Source organism: Molossus molossus, unplaced genomic scaffold, assembly GCF_014108415.1.
Source record: "Molossus molossus isolate mMolMol1 unplaced genomic scaffold, mMolMol1.p scaffold_m16_p_21, whole genome shotgun sequence".
Taxonomy (NCBI): Eukaryota; Metazoa; Chordata; class Mammalia; order Chiroptera; family Molossidae; genus Molossus; species Molossus molossus.
The window spans coordinates 1200194-1220371 of NW_023425357.1; the positions used below are offsets into that span (position 1 = coordinate 1200194).

Sequence of the window (20178 nt, forward strand, 5' to 3'; positions counted from 1 at the left end):
GCACAGTGAAATAACATCTCATGTCTCTAAGGATAATGTTATAAAAAATAAAACTAAGTGTTCGTGATGTAGAGAAATTGGAATCCTTAAGCACTGTTGGTGTAAATATAAAATGGTATGGCTACTACGAAAAACAACCCCTCAGTTCCTGAAAAATACTAAAAATTGAACTACCATATCCCACCAGTCCACTTCTGAGCGCATACCTAAAAAGAATTGAAAGCAGGGCCTCAAAGCAAATATTTGTGCAATCAGGATATAACATTATTCATAATAGCCAAAAGGTGGATGAATATAGAAAAAGTGGCATATAACATAAAGTGGAATATTATTCACCTAAAAAGGAAGTTCTGACACATGCTACATGGACAAACCATGAGGGCATTATGACGAATGAAGTGAGCAAGTCACGAAAGGAGAAAAACTTTGATTCTTCTTATATAAGGTACTCAGACTGGTCAAATTCATGGAAACTGAAATGATGGCTGTCAGTGGATATGGAAGTAATGAGGAGTTGCTGCTTCATGGCTATAGCTTCAGGTCTTTTTTTTTTTAATGTCTTTATTTATTTATTTAAAAGAGGGAAATAGAAACATCGATGTGAGAGAGGAATATGGATCGGCTGTCTCTTGCACGCCCCCTACTGGGGATCGAGCCCCAAACCCAGGCATGTACCCTGACAATGCTCAATCCACTGAGCAACATGAGCCATACTAGTTTCAGTTTTATAAAATAAAAAAAATTTTGGTGTTTGTTGCACAAAACTGTGAATATATTATCACTACTGAACCTTACCCTTAAATATGGTTAAGACTGCAAATTTTATCTTACAGGTATTTAAGACACAATTGAAAAAAACCCACAACTGCACAGCAGTACTTCCCAGTGCTAAGTCAGAGCAGACTGTTCGTTGAAGTCTTTTCTGGTTTGCGATACTTTGCTGTGAACTTCTTGGTGCCTAATGAGGTGGGAGTTCTGCCTAAAGCCTCTCCCACAATCGTGGCACACATAGGGCTTTTCCCCCGTGTGAATTCTCCGATGTTTAATGAGGCTGGAGTTGTATCTAAAGACTTTCCCACATTCACTGCACTCGTAAGGCTTCTCTCCAGTGTGGACTCTCTGATGAATAATGAGGGTGGAGCCATCCATAAAGAATTTCCCACACTCACTACATTCATAAGTTTTTTCTCTGGTGTGAACATTTTGGTGCCGAGTGAGATGAGAGTTTTGGCTGAAGAGTCTACCACAGACACTGCACTCATAAGGCCTCTCCCCGGTGTGGTTTCTCCGATGTCTGATGTGATTGGAGTTGTGCCTAAAGAGCTTCCCACATTCGCTGCACTCGTAAGGCCTTTCTCCGCTGTGAGCCTTCTGATGCCGCTCAAGGGTGAAGCGGTACCTAAAGAACTTTCCACATTTGCTACACTCAAAACGCCTTCCCCGCGTGTGAACTCTCTGATGAATAACAAGTGTGGAGATGTCCACGAATCCTTTCTGGCATATGCTGCACTCATACGGCCTTTCTCCAGTGTGAACTCTTTGATGTCTTTTGAGTGTGAAGCTGTACCTAAAGGACTTACCACATTCACTGCACTTATATGGCTTTTCTCCAGTGTGAACTCTCTGGTGAATAAGGAGCGTGGAGCTGTCTTTAACGCATTTCCCACACTGGGTACACTCATAACGCATTGGCCTGCTGTGAACTCTTTGGTGTTCAATGAGGCCAGACCTTTGCCTAAAGAATCCCCCACATTTGAGGGGCTCACAGAGCCTTGCTTCAGTGTGCATTTTCTGGTGCTCAAGAAGTATGTGTTTGTGGCTAAAGGTTTTTCCTTCATCACACTTGGAAACATTTTGCCCATTTTCCAAGGTCTCCCTGCCCTCCATGCCGTGTGGCTTCCCTCCACTGTGAGGGGCCTGGTGCAGGGGAGGGCCTGAGCTGGCTGGGAAGTCCTTCCCACCCTCCCTGCATGTCAAGGTCCTCTCTGCCGTGTGAACACCGCAGTTCTTCACGAATGAAGGTCTCTGCTCATCCCATCCAGACGTTTTCTTTCCACGTTGCTCCTTATGGCACTTGGAAAGTGCCACACGTATGTACACCTCTTGCTGAGGGTGTGCGCTGTCCAGCTCAGCCAGGTGCAAAATGTCTTTCAAGAGAGGGCCACACATCTCACAAGAATGAGACTTCTGGGTGGATGGATCTGGCTCTGGAGTCCTGACCTGTGACACTCCCACAGAATCCCCTTGCTCTGAAGGTGCCTCCTCAGCCAGGGCTCCATGCCAACGGCCTGAAAGCAGAGAAGAGCTGGTGAAGTGCATGCTGACTCTGGTGGGAGGCGGCAGCCCCATCAGAGGGGTGCATCAGAGACACCCACGAATCAGGGACTATTGCCAGGCAAGGGGGCCTAAAGACAGTGAGAGGAAGCCTGCTGAGCAGGGCTAGGCCTGGGAAGCTCACGACGGGAGAGCCCTCAAGCCCTCACGCCACAAGGAAGGGTACTGTGCAAGGAGGAGAGGCAGGTCTCCAGGTCACTCCTCTGCAAATGGCTCTCAGACCCAGACACAACTGACGGCAACACAGTAGCTGGTGTTCAGGGAGTATTTAAGGACATGTGCAGGCGTCACTACGCCTTAAGTGTAGGTCACATGTCAAGAGCAATGCAAAGGGAGCAGTAAAGGAAATGGGTGGGAGCTGGGGCTGGAAGACTGAGAAAAAAATATCAGTGGGGAAGAAAAGTTAGAAGTGAGCCCAGCCAGCGTTGACCCATGCACCAAGAGGTCACCGGTTCAATTCCCAGTCAGGGCACATGCCAGATTGTGGGCCAAATCCCCAGTGGAAGTCATGCAGGAGGTGGCCAATCGATGTTCCCTCTCATTGATGTTTCTATTTCTCTCCCTCTCCCTTCCTCTCTCTCTAAAATCAATACAGAAAAAAAAAATTAAAAAAAAATAAAAGTTAGAAGATGTGGCCTCTGTCCTGAGCATCAGACAGTGATGGACACAAGACAGGTAACCAAAGTGGGTGATCTCATGCAACCTTCAAGATTTCTGACTCCTCAGCCTTGTGTTGCAAGGACTCAGAACAGCAGGGATGGGGCTGCTTGGGGGCAGCTGGTACAGTGCACACAGCCCAGCCCTGGCACCAACAACACATATGGCAGGAAACCAGGAGAGGAAGGAGGCCCAGAGTCTCCTTTTGGGAAGAACAGAGTCACCCCTGGAAAGGGAAAGACCAGAGAACATCCCAGTCCCTCCGGGTGGGTGCGAGGACCTTACCTATGGAGGACAAAAGTGCAAAGTTCTCCAGCATCACACTGTGGTATAGGCGTCTCTGAGCCTCATCAAGGAGCCCCCACTCCTCCTGGGAGAAATGTATGACTACGTCCTCAAAGACCACATGGCCCTGTAAAAATGAGAACAATTTGATCCATGAGCAGCTTGTTTTTTCTTTTTTTCCCTTTATTGATGTTACAGACAGAGAGGGAGGGAGAGAGAGATAGAAACATCAATGAGACGGAACATCGATTGGCCACCTCCTGCATGGCCCCCACTGGGGATCGGGCCCACAGCCTGGGCATATGCCCTGATCGGGAATTGAACTGGCAACCTCTTTGTGAATGGGTCGACGCTCAACCACTGAGTCACACTGGTGGGGCTGAGCAACTTGTTTTATTTTATTTATTTATTTTTTATCCTCACCTGAGGACATTTTTCAATACTTTATTCAGATAGAGTGGGAGAGAGGGAGAGAGAAACATCGACGTGAAGGGGACACATCGAGTGGCTGCCACCCACACGACCCAACCAGGGCGGGGGACAAACTGCAACCGAGGTACGTGCCCTTAGCGGGAACCGAACCCGGGTCTCTCCAGACTACAGGCCAACTGAGCAACTTGTTTTAACTGTGTTCTTGTGGATTCTGTATTTGTCTACTTGCCATTCATTAATTACAGGGCTACAATAACAGCCCAATTTGTTTATATCTCCCAGTAATTCAGAGCCCATTGTCTGAATCAGGTCTTCAACTAACTCTCACTCACCCAGTGAATATTTCCCCTGTTCAAAATCAGCCCAGGGTGAGGTATTAGACAGCTAGGGGCAGCCCCTAAGCTGGAAGGTCTGCTAGAGTTGTCCAGACTAGTCAAGCCTAAATTATTTACCTTACTCTTCTCATCTTTTCCAAGGAAACCACAGTAAACGCTCTGGTCTAGGTTCCCCTTTGCTCCTTCTTCTGCCTCATCAAATCTGTTGCTCCCTAATGTGGCCCCAAGTGGTTTGGCATTCACTGTACACTCAGGAAATACAAGGAATAATGACCTTTTTTTGTTGCCCCCCCTCCCCCGTTAATCCTCACTCGAGGATATTTTTCCACCTATTTTTAGGTAAGAGTTGGGGGGGGAGGCACCAATGTGAGAGTGACACACTGACTGGTTGCCTCCTGTACCACCCTGACCAGGGCTGGGGATTGAACCTGCGACCCTTAGGTCCTAGAGCCAAGGCTCTAAACCCTGAGCCAATCGGGCCAGGGCAGGAATATAGATCTTTTTTAATGCATTGGCCTCTCCATGTCATCATTTACTCATTCACCTCCATAAATTAAAATCCCATGAGCACAATCACTCATCCGTGTCTCTCTCCAGAATCTTCAGTCCTTCCCTGCCCACCCCTTCCTCCCCCACTTCACAGTGTGTGAATTACCAGGTGTGGTGGCACTGGTGCCCACTCTCTCCTCATTTCCACTGACCACGGTGTCCAGCACACAGCATTAAAATGTGGGGGAGCCCAAGCATCAACCCAGATTTGATGTGCAACTTAAAGATCTAGAAAAATGGCAGAACAACCTGCTTCCATCCCGTCAGTTTGGTTTCATTGTACTGACAACCTCAGCAGGCATCATGGACCATGAAGAAGCAAGAGGAAAACACACAGGAGGGAAAATCCTGGGATTCTTTTTTTAGGGATGTAATACACATGTGCAAATAAAATGCCTCAATGGGGAAAAAAAAAAGCCAACCACTCTTGTCCAAACACCACCAGCACTCACCCACACTGGGGCAGTCACTCTAATTCTTTTTTGTTTGTTTATCCTCACCCTAGGACATTTTTCGATACTTTGTTCAGATAGAGTGGGAGGGAGAGAGAAAGAGAGAAACATCGACATGAAAGGGACACATCAAGAGTGGTTGCCACCCACACGACCCAACCAGGGCTGGGGGACGGGGACAAACTGCAACCGAGGTACATGCCCTTAGCGGGAACTGAACCTGGGTCTCTCCGGACCACAGGCCGATGCTCTAACCGCTGAGCCAAACTGGCCAGGGCCAGTCACCCTAATTTTATCCTCACCCCCAGTGTCTAACTCTGCAGTCACAGGGAGTCTGTTAAAACCTGAGTCAGATCACCTGCCTCGCCTGCTCCAAACCTGCCCTAGCTCCCAATGTCCTCAGACTGGAGTCCAGGAACTGTTCTAGACCTGGGCCCTGCATGCCCCAACCTCCTGCCACCCCATTCCCTATCCCATCAGATGGAACAGGAACTTGCAGTTTCCTAAACATCCCAGCTAAGTCTCACCTGCCAGCATTTGAACATTCTGGATCCTGTGCCCAGGGTGCATGTCATATCTTAGCCCATTGGTATCTGAAATGGAACTGATCCACATAATCCAGAACTGACTTCAGGACCTTGGGCCATGTGGAACCACATGATTTTCAGGCCCAAGAGAGGGAGGAGGACAGGTGGAGAGTCTCAGAATATCACCATTGCCTTGGCTGGGGTGCTTAAACCATCAGGGTGATAATTAGGGTATGTGGGAGCCTTGAGACACCTTCCACTCACCTGCACAGGGTCCATAAGCATTTCTGCCACAACCATAGGACCCTGTGGGAAGAAGGAGGCCATGAGAAATGGGTAATCATGGTTAGGACCCTACAAGCTGAGCTGAACCACCACCCCTGCCCTGGAGCTAAGCAATCTCTGCCCCATAGTCCAAGCTCCTAAGACCTCAATGCTGCCTCTTACTAGCTGGGTGACCCTAGAGGGCTGATTCCCTGAGCCTCAGTGCCCTCACCTGTAAAATGGGCATTAAAATGGTTTCAACTCATACGGCAGACAATTAAATCAAACATAAGTGGTACACACTATGTATCAGTTGCACTGTCCCCACATTCAATGTTTTGTATGTTTGCACTGCAAATGAAGTGGTAGGGTTTTGAAATTTGGGCATGTACTTTTCCCACTTTTTAAGGTTTTCAGAGGATGTGATACATTAAACTCTACATCATAAGCAAATACTTTTTTTTTTTAATCCTCATCCAGGGACATTTTTCCATTTTTGTTCAGATAGAGTGAGAAGGAGAGGCAGGAAAAAAGAGAAAGAGAAACATCGACATGAAAGGGACATATTGAGTGGCTGTCTCCCACATGACCCCAACCAGGGCCGGGGACGAACTACAACCAAGGTACATGCCCTTGGCCGGAATTAAACCCGTGACTCATTGGTCCGGGATGTTCCAATCGCTGAGCCAAACCAGCCAGGGCCATAAGCAAATACTTAAAGGTAAGTTAACATTGAGACTAATTATGAAGTTTTTGGATAAACTAATCCATTACATTCAGTTTCTACCTGCCACCTGGGTGTGCATGTAGAATACTGGTATATCAGTGTTTACATCAATCTTCAATATACCCTTCAGTATATGAATTTCAGGGAGAAACTGAGCAGGCAGGTCAGTTCCTACTACTTTCAGCAACCAGACCTGCCTGCAACATACTCCTCTGAGGGAGCATGCAAAACACCGTTGTCTGGACAGTGGATCATCCTCTTGCTCTGAGGGCTGGAGGAGTGCCCTGGTCTGGGACCCAGCAGCTCCACTAATCCAGCTGAGCGTCGTCATATTCCACAGGGAGTGATCTTGAGGGTCTGCTCAGCCAACAGAGGGTAGAATCTACACCAACCCACACCACAGCCTCCACTCCAGGTCAGCTCCTTATCCCACCTGAACCTCCCTTCCTGCAAACACAGGCCAGAATTCACCCTGCACCAGGGCTACTCTTCTATGTAGAGGCATCAAGGATGCACACCCACCTTCTAGGCTCAGGCCTCCCCTCTCCTTGAATACAGAACCCATCTGAAATAACAATCATAAGTCCTTCAATCTGGTCACAAGGCTATGGCCTGGTCCAGTCCACACCCTCCATCCTTTTGGGTTTTTTTGTTTGTTTGTTTGTTTTTTTGTGGTACATGCCCCTAGCAGGAACTGAACCCGGGACTCTCTGGTCCGCAGGCCGATGCTCAACCACTGAGCCAAACTGGCCAGGGCCCCTCCATCCTTTTGGAAGCACTAGCCCTGCCACCTTCCTAGGCCTCTAGACCTTTCTGTCCATTTCCCACCCAGGCGATGTCTCCAGCTTCCAACATCTCTGAATCAACCCAATACAAACTCACGATCTTCTCCCTGACCCTGTCTACTACACTACCTTCCTCATCTCCACTCCTTAAACGATGAGGTAAAAAACTTGGGATGGTCCTTCACTCCCTATTTTTGTTCAAAAACCACACATGTGGCAGCAGGAAATCCTGTTGGTTCTATCTTTACAACCCGTACAAACTTGTCACATCTCTTCTACTGACACCCCTCAGGCTCCCACAGTCCTCACTGCTGTGTCCTCCTTCCTGGACTCCCTGGGTCCATCTTCCATCCACTTTTTGTTTTGTTAATCCTCACCTGAGGATACTTTTTCCACTGATTTTTAGAGAAAGTGGAAGGGAGGGAGGGAGTAGGGCAGACAAACCGACAGACATGGGCTGGTTGCCTCCTGCAGGACCCCACTGTGGCCGGGGGTGGAACCTGCAACCCAGGTGCGTGCCCTTGACCGGGACCGGAACCCTAACCCTTCGCTATGGGGCTGACGCTCTAACCACTCACCCACCCAGCCGGGCCTCCCAGACACTTTTTAACAACTTTCGACTTCACATCTGGATATGCCCCTAAATTAAGTTCCAGGACCCAAGTCCAACATCGAGGTGCGGGGAGGTGGGTAGGGGTGGCTTCCCACACAACAGCAAGCAATTCTCCGACACCAAAACCCTTCAAGAATTCCAGCCGCTCAGGTCGGCCCTGGAGGCGACACTCCCGGCCCCTGGGCCCCGGACACAGAGACCCGGCCCGGCGCTCAGCCGCCCCTCCCGCACGGCGGGCCCGGGCCTGGTGCAGGGACCTGAGCGGCGCCCCTCCATCCGGGCTCCGACCTGGAGGTGGGAGCCGCGCTGTGAGGCCGGGGAACGCGGCACCCACCTCAGTAGGGCTCATCGGCGCAGCCCCGCGGGCCAGTGGGAGGAGCGGGGACGACGGGGCGGGACCACGGCGCCGCCGTCACCCACCGGCTCAGCCGGACCTCCGCCGCCTCTCCGCGCACTTCGTCTCCACAGCCCCGCCGCCCAGAGACGGAGAAGAACCCCAACAACGGCTGAGTGCCACTACAAAGCGAACGCCGCCGGAAGACCCGCCTCCAGTGCGCCAAGGCACGTAAACCGGCCCCATGCTAAACTCTCATTGGCTTTGCTCGGCACCATCGGTTGCCGCGTGGACTACTGGGTAATGTAGTCCCGCGACCCCTGACTATTCCCCACTGTGGAGGCGGCGGTTCCATTAGAGTTTCGGGATAAAGGCCCACCCAGGACTTCAGGCGGCAACTGATGGATATTTCTATCTCTTAAAAAAATAAAATAAAATAAAAACATATCCTCGGGTGAGGATTAAAAAAAATTACTAAGAAAATAAAAAAGAGGCGACATACCTATATGCTTGTGTATTAGGCAGACGATTCAAAAACTTTTATTGATAATGAATTCATATGAAATTGAACTTGAATTTGTTGGTTTAAACTTTACTTTCCAACTTTAAACAAGTTTTTTTTCTGAGTGATTTCAGAATGTAAAAGCACCTTTACTGTTTATACACGTACCAGTCTAATGCATAACAGAGCCTTGCTTATTCTTGATGCCATGCTTTTGCACACACATGGATAATACTAAAAATATATATTTGCGCTTAGTAAAAACAACCATACAAGAGTAACTGTAGGATTTCTTTTATACAAAACTCTAGAAATTCAAACTACAGTTTGTACCTGGGGATGGCAAGTTGGATAGGGCTGGGAAGGAGAATATAAAGTGTCCGATGAAAACTTGCCCTGGCAGGGTAGCTCAATTAATTAGAGCATTCCCATATGCCAAGGTTTGGGTTTGATTCCTGGTCAGGGCATATACAAAAATCAACCAATGAATGCATAAGTAAGTAAAACAACAAAAATTGATGGCTCTCTCTAAAGCAGCGGTTCTTAACCTGTGGGTTGCGACCCCTTTGAGGGGTCAAACAACCCTTTCACAAGGGTTGCCTAAAACCATTGGAAAACACATTTCTGATGGTCTTAGGAACCGAGACACCACTCCTCTATCCATCTCCAGGCGGGTCGCCCACATGCAGATATGCCCCCATACAACATGAGGAACTGTATTAAAGGATCCAGGCATTAGGAAGGTTAAGAACCACTGCAAAGCCTACTGACTGAAAGGCTGTGGGTTTAATTTCCGGTCAAGGGCACTTACCTGGGTTGCAGGTTTGATTCCCGCACAGCTGGGCGGTGTGTGGGAGGCAACCAGTTGATGTGTTACTCTCACTTTGCTGTTTCTTTCTCTCTCCCCTTTCCTCTCTCCCTTCCACTCGCTCTAAAAAAAAAAAAAAAAAATGAATGGAAAAATATCCTTGAGTTGTGGATTAACCAAAAAAAAAAAAGAAAAAGAAAACTGTAGGACGATGGATATATTCATTATCATGACTTTGGTGATGGTCTCATTGTGTACACATATATGAAAATACATTTTACACATTTGATAAATGCAATTTATGTCACTGTGTCAATAAAGCTGTTAAGTAAAGATTTTATATAAAATCTAGATCTCCACTTCCTCTAGAAATATCATAACACCTAGTTAAGCTGTACTGACTCTATCAGCACCATTCCCCATGTCTTAGGTGGGTCAACCCTGATTCCTTCTCAAAATAGAAGGAAATGCTGACTAATGTTTCAACATGGGAAAATTATGCTGAGCAAAATAAGCCCGTCACAAAAGCACAAATATTGTATGATTCTACTTATATGAAGTGGCCAGAGTAGTCAGATTCAAAGAGACAGAAAGTAGAATGTGGTTGCTTGGTGCAGTAGGGCAAGGGTTAGAGTTGTTTAATGAGTATAGTTTCAGTTTTGTAAGATAAAAAGAATACTGGAGATTAGTTGCACAAATACATAATTTTTTTTTAATCCTCACCTGAGGATATTTTTTTTTTTATCCTCACCCAAGGACATTTTTTTCATTTTTGTTCAGATAGAATGGGAGGGGGAGAGAGGAAGAGAGAGAGAGAAACATCGATGTGAAAAGGACACATCGAGAGGCTGCCTCCCGCACAACCCCAACCAGGGCCAGGGACAAACTACAACTGAGGTGCCCTTAGCAGAAACCGAACCCGGGATTCTCTGGACCATGGGCCAACGCTCTAACTGCTGAGCCAAACCAGCCAGGGCCCTGAGGATATTTTTCCACTGATTTTTTTTTTAGATAGAATTGGAAGGAGAGAGGGAGGGAGAAACATTGACATGAGAAAGACATATGGATTGGCTGCTTCCTACACAATCCCAACTGGGGTGAGGCTGGGATTGAACCCGCAACCAAGGTACTTGCCCTTGACTAGGAATTGAACCTGTGACTATTTGGTCCTTGGGCCATCGCTTTAACTGCTGGGCCAAACAGGCCAGGGCACACATATGTAAATTTTTAACATGACTAAATTTACAATCAAAATGCTGGAGGGCAAAATTTATATGTGTTTTACCACAATTAAAAATGTGAAATATGCCATGGCTGGCTTAGCTCAGTGGTTAGAGCACGGGCCTGCGGACTGAATGGTCGCAGGTTTGAATTCTGGTCAAGGGCAGGTACCTGGGTCTCGGTAGGGGTTGTGTGGGAGGCAGCAAATCAATGTGTCTCTCTCACATCGATGTTTCTCTCTCTCTCTCTCTCCCTCCCACTCTATCTAAAAAAAATCAATGGAAAAATATCCTCAGGTGAGGATTAACAAAAAAAAAGTAAAAAAACCCCAACAACTATATTATAGTAGTTCCCAGGGATAAACTAGAGTAGACATTTGGCTGAAGTCTTTCACCATTTGCAATAGCCTCTCTGGCATGAACTTCTGATGCCAGATGTGGTTGGAGTTTTGGCTGAACACATGCCCATATTCAATGCACTCATAGTCTTTCTCCTCTTTGAAATGTCTGATGTATGATGGGGCTTGAGTTGCACCTACAGACGTCCTCACATTCACTGCATTCAGAAGGCCCTAATCCGATGTGAACTCACAAGGCTTTTCTCCAGTGTAATGAGTTTATAGTGGGGCCTAAATTTACCATATTCTCTGAACTCATAAGGTCTTTGCCAGTGTGAATTCTGTTTAATGAGGTTGGAGTTGTAGCTGAAGAATTCCCCACATTCACGGCACTCACAGGCCTATCTTGATTGTGGATTTTCTGGTGATGAACGAGGTGGGACTTTCTAATGAAGGCCTTCTGACATTTGCTGCACTCATAAGGCCTTTCTCCAGTGTGAATTTTTTGATGCTCAACAAGTATATGTTTGTGGCTAAAGGCTTTCCCACATTCACTGCACTCATAAGGCCTCTCTCCAGTGTGATTTCTCCAATGTTTAATGAGATTGGAGTTGTACCGAAAGAATTTCCCACACTCACTGCACTCATACGGCCTTTCTCCAGTGTGAACTCTCTTATGTCTAATGAGTCTGCAGTGGTATCTAAAAGCTTTCCCACATTCACTGCACTCGTAAGGCCTTGCACCAGTGTGATTTTGCCAATGTTTAATGAGTTTAGACTTGTACCTAAAGAATTCCCCACATAAGCTGCATTCATAAGGCCTTTCAACAGTGTGAACTCTTTGATGTCTAATGAGTGTGGAAGTATACCTAAAGAACTTCCCACACTCACTGCACTCATAAGGCCTTTCTCCAGTGTGGACTCTCTGATGTTTGATGAGTGTGGAGTTGTACCGAAAGAACTTGCCACATTCGCTGCAACCATAAGGCCTTTCTGCAGTGTGAACTCTCTGGTGTCTAATGAATGTGGAGCTGTACTTGAAAAATTTCCCGCATTCACTGCACTCATAAGGCCTTTCTCCAGTGTGAACTCTCTCATGTCTGATCAGTCTGTAGTTGTACCTAAAAAATTTTCCACATTCTCGACACTCATAAGGCCATTCTCCATCGTGAATTCTCTGATGTTTCATGAAGTTGGCTTTGTACTTAAAGAATTCCCCACATTTGCTACATTTGTAAGGGCTTGATCCAGTGTGGACTCTCTGGTGACCAATGAGTGTGGACTTGTACCTAAAGAATTTGCCACATTCACTGCACTTAAAAGGCTTTTCTCCAGTGTGGACTCTCTGGTGCTGAACAAGGTGGAACTTCCTAATGAAGGCCATACCACATTTGCTGCATTCATGAGGCCTTACCCCAGTGTGGATTTTCTGGTGCTGCACAAGTATCTGTTTTCGGCTGAAGCCTTTCCCACACTGAGTGCACCTGTAATCATTCTGTCCATTTTCAAAGGCCTCTTTGCACTCGGTGTCCCCATGTGGCTTCCACCCACTGTGAGGAGCCAGGTTCTGGAGGAGTCCTGTGCCAGCTGGGAAGTCCTTCCCACCTTTGCCGCATGTGAAGGTCCTCTCTGCCATGTGGATCCTGCCATTTATCACAAATGAAGGTCTCCCCTCATCCCTTCTGGAGACTTTGTCTCCCATCTGCTCCATTTGCTGCTGGGAAAGATTTGTCCCACAAATGTGCGGGCCTTGATCAGGGTACAATCCATTGTGCTCAGCCAGTTGCAAAATGTGTTTCATCTCACAGGGTTGGGCCTTCTGGGTGGACAGATCTGGCTCTGGAGTCCTGACCTGTGAATCTCCAACACAATCTCCTTGGTCCAAAGATGCCTCCTCGCCCTGGGTTCCATGCCAGCTACCTGTAAGCACAGAAATGCCAGTGAAGAACATGTTTACTCTGGTGGGAGGGGGCAGCCCCATCAGAAATGTGAGTCAGTCACAACCACAAATAGGTCCATGGGACTGCTGTTAGACAAGGGGCACTAGAGCCAGTGAGGAAGGCCTGCCGTGCAGAGCTGGGCCTGGGAAGCTCACATGATAGCAGAGCCGTGACAATGAGAAGGACTCACAACACAGGTAATGTCTTAGTCCATCAGGCTGCTATAGCAAAACACCACCGAATGGCATTTTAACAACGATAATAAGTGTCATAAGTGACAGAAGTTTATTTCTCACGGTTCTGGAGGCTGGAATTCTGAGATCAGGGTGCCAGCATGGTCAGGTAAGGACCCTCTTCCTGGTTGCAGACTTCTCATTGGTGCCTCACATAGTGGAAGGGGCTCTGGAGCTCTGGGGTCTCTTCTGTAAGAGCACTAATCTTATTCACGAGGGCTTTGACCTCATGGCCTAGTCACTCCAAAAGGCCCCATCTCCTAATACCATAACTTTGGGTAGGAGGTTTTCAACATATCAATTCTGTGGGGACACAGACATTCAGATCATAGCAAGTACTGTGCAGGGAGGAGAGACAGGGTCTCCATCCAGGTCACTCCTCTGCAAAGAGCTTTCAACAAGGTCACGGCATCTGGTGACTGATGAGAACTGTGTAGGAAGTTGTATCCAGACCTAGAAATACCTGATTGCAACGAAGTATTGTTACAGATATTTGCAGACCTCATGACATCTTAAATGTAGTCAAATGCAAAGGGAATAGTGAAGCAGAATGGGGTGGGGGGGTGGGAGAGATGAGGGCCACATAGGTGTGGTTAGAGTGTGGCAGAAGGGATTATGCGTCAGAGTAGGAATGAAAATGGGGAAAAAGAGGAAGAAATGAGCTGCGGCCACTAGTCCTGGCATCACACAGTGATGCCAGCTTGACACCACACCTTTTCCCAGTGCTCTCGCACCAAGACCGGGTACTTTTGAGCATCTCTTGCCCTTGGTGTGTTAATGTCCATCCCATCAGGCACCCAGGGTCCTCTCCACTGCTCAAGGTGAACACTGGTGTGTTCCTGGAAAGAGGCCAGTTCTGGGTGAAAGCAGAGAAAAGTGGCCAGCATGCACCCAGAACAATCCAACATTCTAAAGTCACAAGAACTTCACAGGACAGACAATAGAAACAACCCAAGGTCCCTAAAATTAGTAACTATGTTGATGTCTAAAATTCCTGGCACAGGCAGACCCCAAGAAATATCAGCAAGAAGAGGGAAGGCTGGGACACTGAAGTTCCAGCATCTAGACTGAATGACCCAACCAGGGATAGGCCAGGTCTGGGGGATCTCACACAAACAAGATTTCTCCTTAGCCCTGTCTTGCAAGGACTCAGAACAGCAGGGATGGGGCTGCTTGGGGGCAGCTGGTACAGTGCACACAGCCCAGCCCTGGCACCAACAACACATGTGGCAGGAAACCAGGAGAGGAAGAAGGCCCATGGTCTCCTTGTGGAAAGGACAGAGTTGCCCCTGGAAAAGGAAAGAACAGAGCCCAGCCCAGGCCCTCGGGGTGGGTGTGAGGACCTTACCTATGGAGGACAAAAGTGCAAAGTTCTCCAGCATCACACTGTGGTACAGGCGTCTCTGAGCCTCATCAAGGAGCCCCCACTCCTCCTGGGAGAAATATATGGCCACATCCTCAAAGACCACACGGCCCTGTGAAATGGGGACAGTTTAGTCCATGAGCAGTTTCTGGTTCTATTTCCTTTGATTCTGTTATTTGTTTGTTTGCCATCCATTGATTATAGGGCCACACTATCGGCCCAGTTTGTTTATATCTCCCCTGCGATTCAGAGCCCACTGTCTGAACCAGCTCTTTAACTGTCACACACCCAGTGAATATCTCCCCTGCCCCATATCAGCCCAGGGTTTGATCCCCGTCAGGGCACATACAGGAGTCAACCAATGAATATATAAATAAGTGGAACAACAAATTGATGTTTCTTTCTCTCTCTCCCTTTCTTCTTCTCTCTCTCCTTTCCTTCTTCCCTCTCTAAAAATCAATTAAAAAAAAATTAAAACACCCCAGCTCCACTATAGACATTTCCTTCACCTCCTAATGGGCCACTCTGCACATGGAATCCAGGCAGTGCGTGGGAAATGCATCCAGCATCCAACTCAGCCCCACTCCTGCCCCAGAAGGCCAGAGTCCCCTAGTGCCAAACCTAACCCCAAACCTGAAGGTCTCCCCTCCTAGCCCTGTTTCTGGCTTCAGCCCCAGCCACCCTTCCTGTGTGAAGGCGTCATGTCCCTCAGCTCTCTCCCGCTTCTGCATTGCTCTGGCTGCCCCGTGAGCAGTCAGAACCTTCTTCTCTCCTCATTTAGAGCCCAGTTACACTGACCTCGCACCCACACTCCCACTCCATCCTCAGTCTAGCAACTCGCCTAGCTGATCCCATTTCTCTCCTCAGCATCCATCTCATGTGTACACTGGTCTTGGAAGACTTCCTCATTGCTCCACCCCACCGACTCTCTCTCTCTCTCACACACACACACACACACACACGCACACACAGATGCTCTGCTTCCTCACCTGTCTGTGATGCCCGTCACACCACCGAGGTGCCCAATCAAGAGACCCAGTACTCAGGCCTTTCATTCCCATTCCTTGTGCTCTGATGGTGTCACTATCACAACCTAGAGATGCTGCCTCCTAAATCTGATCCACAGCTTCATCCTAGTTCACACCCTGACCACTCTGTTGTGGCTGTCTCTAATTTGAATCTGTCCCCTGAACCCGAGACTTCTGTGTGAAAGTGTCCACCAACACCTCCCCTTTCAGCCCCTGGAACATTTGTCACATGGACAAAAAGTGACTCTTCATGTCCCATCTGATAATTCCTCATCCTGCTGACTCCTCATTTTAGCCAATGAAGCATCCCTCCTTCCTAACAAGGTAAAAAAAAAAGTGGGGTCGTCCCTGGTTCTTCCTTCCATCCCACTTTCTCGTCTCCCTCGTCCTCCACATCATAAAACATGGGCAGCGCTAGTTCAGAACACATCCAGAAGCCAACCACTCCTCCACCTCCATGGCTACCACTCTTGTGTAGCCACCGACGACGACGCTCACCTAGGCTGTCACAAGAAATTCCTGCCAGGTCTTCCTGTCCTCACTCACAGTCTCAGTCTGTCTTCCACTCAGCAGCCAGAGGGAGCCTGTTAAAATCTGGGTCACAGCACCTTCCTCTTCTGCTTCAAAACTTCCCATCAACCTCAGATTGGAGGCTCACAACCTCAGGTTGTCAGTCAAAGCCAAATACCTGTGCACCCCTACCCATCCCCACCAGATATAAGAGACCTGCAGTTCCCTTAACATCCCAGCTAAACCTCACCTGCTTGCATCTGAACACTCTAAACCTTGTGCGTAGGACTCTCGGTCACATCTTTTAAAAAAATTTTATTTTACTGATTTTTAGAGGGAGAGGGAGAGAGAAATGTCAATTTGTTCTTCCATGTATTTATGCATTCACTGGTTGCTTCTTATATGTGTCCTGATCAGGGATCAAACTCGCAACATCGGTGTATGGGGACAATACTGTAACCAACCAAGCCACCCAGGATTCCCTGCCACATTTTTCACCACTGGTTGTCAGAAATGGGAACTGCTGCCCTGGCCGGTTTGGCTCAGCGGTTGGAGCATTGGCCTGCAGACCATAGAGTCCCGGGTTCAGTTCCTGTTAGGGGCACGTACCAAAAGAAAAAGAAATGGGAACTGCTCCGTATAACCTGGGTTTAGATATAAAGTCCTGGGCCTGGTAAAAGCACATGGTCTTCAGACTCAGGAGAGTGAGAAGGATGGGAGAAGTTTCGGGACACTACCATTACCTGAGGGTATATATATCGAAGTGCCCAAATCATTGGGGTGGTAATTGGGATGGGTAATTGCAGACACATCGTCCACTCACCTGTGCAGGGTCCATAAGCATTTCTGCCACTGCCATGGGACTCTGTGGGAAGAAAGAGGCCATGAGAAAGGGGTAGATATGGTAGGATCCTACAAGCTGAGCTGGACCACCCCCCTGCCCTGGAGCATAGCAATCTCAGCCTGATGGTCTAAGCTCAGCTCCTCAGAAACCAGTGCTGCTTCTTACCAGCTAGGCAGGGAAAAGAAAATGCTAATGGGGGTCAGAATGCTTCCACCTTCATAGGGATCACAGTGGTATCAAATGTAAGGAATACATATAATGATCACTTGTTATTGTCACAGGATCAAATTTCTATATATTTCTAGTGCAAATAAAGTGGTAGGGTTTTGCAATCTGGGGTCTTTATTTTTACTACCTTTTAAGATTTCAGAGCATTCAGATCCCAAACTACATTGTAAGCAAATATTTAGAGATAAATTAGCCCTGGCTGGTTCGGTTCAGTGGTTAGAGCATCGGCCTGCGGACCAAGGAGTCATGGGTTCAATTCCGATCAAGGGCATGTACCTCGGTTACGGTTCGGTCCCCAGCCCTGGTCAGATCGTGTGGGAGGCAATCAATTGATATGACACCTCTCTCACATCAATGTTTCTCTCTCTCTCCCTCCTTCCCACTCTATCTGAAGATAAATGGAAAAATATCCTTGGCAGAGGATTAAGAAAAAAAAAAAATCAATGCCAAACCATTATGAAGAGTTTATATAAATTGAATAGGTTCATGTCTTTTTGTTTTTTTTAAATCCTCACTGGAGGATATTTTTTCATTTATCCTCAGATTTTTTAAATCCTCACCAGAGGGAGGGAGAGAGAGAACATCAATGTGAGAGAGAGACATCAGTTGGCTGCCTTTCACATGACCCTGACCAGGGCCGGGGATGAACCGCAACCAAGATACACGCCCTTGACTGGAATCGAACCCACAACTCTGGTCTGCAGGCCGATGCTTAACTACTGAGCCAAACCAGCCAGGGCTGAATAGGTTCATTTCTAACTGCCTAGGTGTGTGTACATATTTAGAGAGATGCTGGTTCATTAGTGTTTAAATTAACAAACTTGCCCTGGCCAGTTTGGCTCAGCAGTTAGAGCATTGGCCTGTGGTCCAGAGGGACCCGGGTTTGGTTCCCACTAAGGGCACATACTGGTTGCAGTTTGTCCCTAGCCCTGGTTGGGTTGTGTGGGTGGCAGCCACTCGATGTGTTCCTTTCACGTCGATGTTTCTCTCTCTCTCTCTCCCTCCCACTCTACCTGAACAAAAAATGGACAAATGTCCTCAGATGAGGATTAAAAGATAAAATAAAATTTAAAAAAATAAATAAATCAACAAACTTATTATTATTTTTTAATCCTCACCCTAGGACATTTCCTTCATTGATTTTCAGAGACAGTGGAAGGGGGGGGAGCATAAACTTGTTCCACTTATCTATGCATTTATTGGTTGATTCTTGTATGTGCTCTGATTGGGGATTGAACCCACAACTTGGGCATATCGCGATGATGCTCTAACCAACTGAGCTACCTGGCCAGGTTCATTCCTAACTGTTTACCTGTGTGTACATATTTAGAGGGATGCTGGGTCATCAGCGTTTAAATCAATAAACTTTTCATACATTCTTAATGTATTGTAGGGACAGAGGGAGCAAGCAGGTCCGCTAGTAGTCCACTCAGTGACCAGGCCTGCCTGCTGCTACAGGAGCTTGCTGGGAGGCCTTGACTGAAGGAGAGGATCACCCCTTTTGCCCTGAGGGTGGAGGTGAGAAGGTCGTGCTCTGGTCTAGGTAGGACCCAGCGGCTCCATCAGCCTGGCTGACCTTTCCTTTGTTTCACAGGGAGCGGCCCTGAAGGCTGGTAGAGCCCCCCAGTGGAGAATCTACGCAGCGCACACCGCAGGCTCCGCTGAAAGGGAAGCTCCTTACCCCGCGAGGACTCCCTTTCTCCAGACACAGGCCAGAATCCCTCTCAGGTCGGCTCTTTGGGGGTGGGGGGGGGGGTGGGGGGCGCAACAGGAATGCCAAGACCCGCTCTCTGTGCTTTCTGCTCCCCCACCACAGGGCCCATTGGGAATAACGACCTTCGGACTCTCCCTCCTCCATCTGGTCCCCAGGCCACGTCCTGGTCCCGTCCACACTCTCCACCCCTTTGATGTCTCCAATCCTGCCCCTTCCTCAGCTCCCAGACCCGTATGTTCACCTACACGTAGGACATCTCCATGTCGTGACACCTCCGTCCTGATACCTCTCGGGATCAACATGTCCAAACTCCAGCTCACCCTCTTCCCCCGAAACCCGCCCCTTCCGCTGCCTTCCCCATCTCCATGCTTTCGGATGTTCGGGCAAAATACCTGGGATGCTGGTGTGCGCCTTACCTATGTTTACAACCGTATTTTTAATTTTTATTTTTTTGGCAACAGGAAACCCCGTCGGCCCTATGAAGGTTTAGCAGACTCTCATCACAGGTCCGTCCCCTGACTGCCACCAGCCTGGCCGGCCCCCCACCGTCGTTCCCCAGGGGCCAACTGCCCTGGCCTCACCGGCCTCCATTCCCGCCTCGCTCTGCCCGCTCTGAACGCCCAGCCCCGGGCCCGGCCCTCCGCACCGCCGTCCCTTCACAAGCGCCACGGCTGCCACCGCTCCGGTCGGCACTGGAGGCGACACTCCCCGCCCCGGTGTCCCGCACACAGAGCCTCGGCCCGCAGCGCTCAGGCCGCCCCTCCCGCACGGCGGGCCCGGCCTGGTGCAGGGACCTGAGCGGCGCCCCTCCATCCGGCTCCGACAGGGAGGTGGGAGCCGCGCGGTGAGGCCGGGAGGGCGCAGCACCCACCTCAGTCGGGCTCCTCGGCGCGGCCCCGCCGCCGGCCTGTGGGAGGAGCGGGGGCGACGGGGCGGGACCAGGGCGCCGCCGTCACCCACGGGCTCAGTCGCGCCTCCGCCGCCTCCACGCGGCGGGGACGACGTTTCAGCTCCGGCTCTTCCTCCCGATCCCTCACTTCGGAGGCGCCGACCCGGTGAACAATCCCAGAGCGACCGAAATGACAACCGGCGGGTAAAAACATCGGAAGTCCCGCCTCCGCACAGTGTACACCCGGTGCGCGCGCCTCTCCTCGCC

The 20178-nt window shown here is 48.8% G+C and overlaps 2 protein-coding genes across 3 annotated transcripts; both read right to left on the reverse strand.

Annotated features, from left to right (window-relative positions):
- Positions 1-753: 753 nt before the first annotated feature.
- On the reverse strand, positions 754-8341 carry LOC118638552 (zinc finger protein 548-like). Of its 2 annotated transcripts, none has more exons than XM_036274556.1 (3): positions 8295-8341; positions 3277-3403; positions 754-2288 (listed from the first exon to the last, which is right to left on the reverse strand). In XM_036274556.1, the coding sequence occupies exons 1-3, from the start codon at positions 8307-8309 to the stop codon at positions 889-891; spliced, it is 1542 nt and encodes a 513-aa protein (XP_036130449.1). In that variant the 5' UTR covers positions 8310-8341; the 3' UTR covers positions 754-888. The 2 variants fall into 2 exon arrangements, with proteins under 2 accessions (XP_036130449.1, XP_036130448.1); XM_036274555.1 differs by lacking the exon at positions 8295-8341 and adding an exon at positions 5836-5948.
- Positions 8342-11098: 2757 nt separating this feature from the next.
- On the reverse strand, positions 11099-19924 carry LOC118639528 (zinc finger protein 548-like). The gene is given in 5 exon segments (XM_036276004.1): positions 11099-11559; positions 11562-13082; positions 14684-14810; positions 17060-17101; positions 19894-19924. Coding segments are annotated over 4 exon segments (1857 nt in total). The 5' UTR covers positions 17096-17101; positions 19894-19924; the 3' UTR covers positions 11099-11386.
- Between the last annotated feature and the right edge of the window lie 254 nt (positions 19925-20178).

Excerpts from the sequence above, each read along its gene's own strand:
- LOC118638552 (XM_036274555.1), bottom strand. The coding sequence starts at position 5,898 with ATGGCCTCCTTCTTCCCACAGGGTCCTATGGTTGTGGCAGAAATGCTT. Across the intron at positions 3,404-5,835 it reads TGCTTATGGACCCTGTGCAG|GGCCATGTGGTCTTTGAGGA; the intron begins GTGAGTGGAAGG and ends TCATTTTTACAG. Across the intron at positions 2,289-3,276 it reads TGCACTTTTGTCCTCCATAG|GCCGTTGGCATGGAGCCCTG; the intron begins GTAAGGTCCTCG and ends CTCTGCTTTCAG.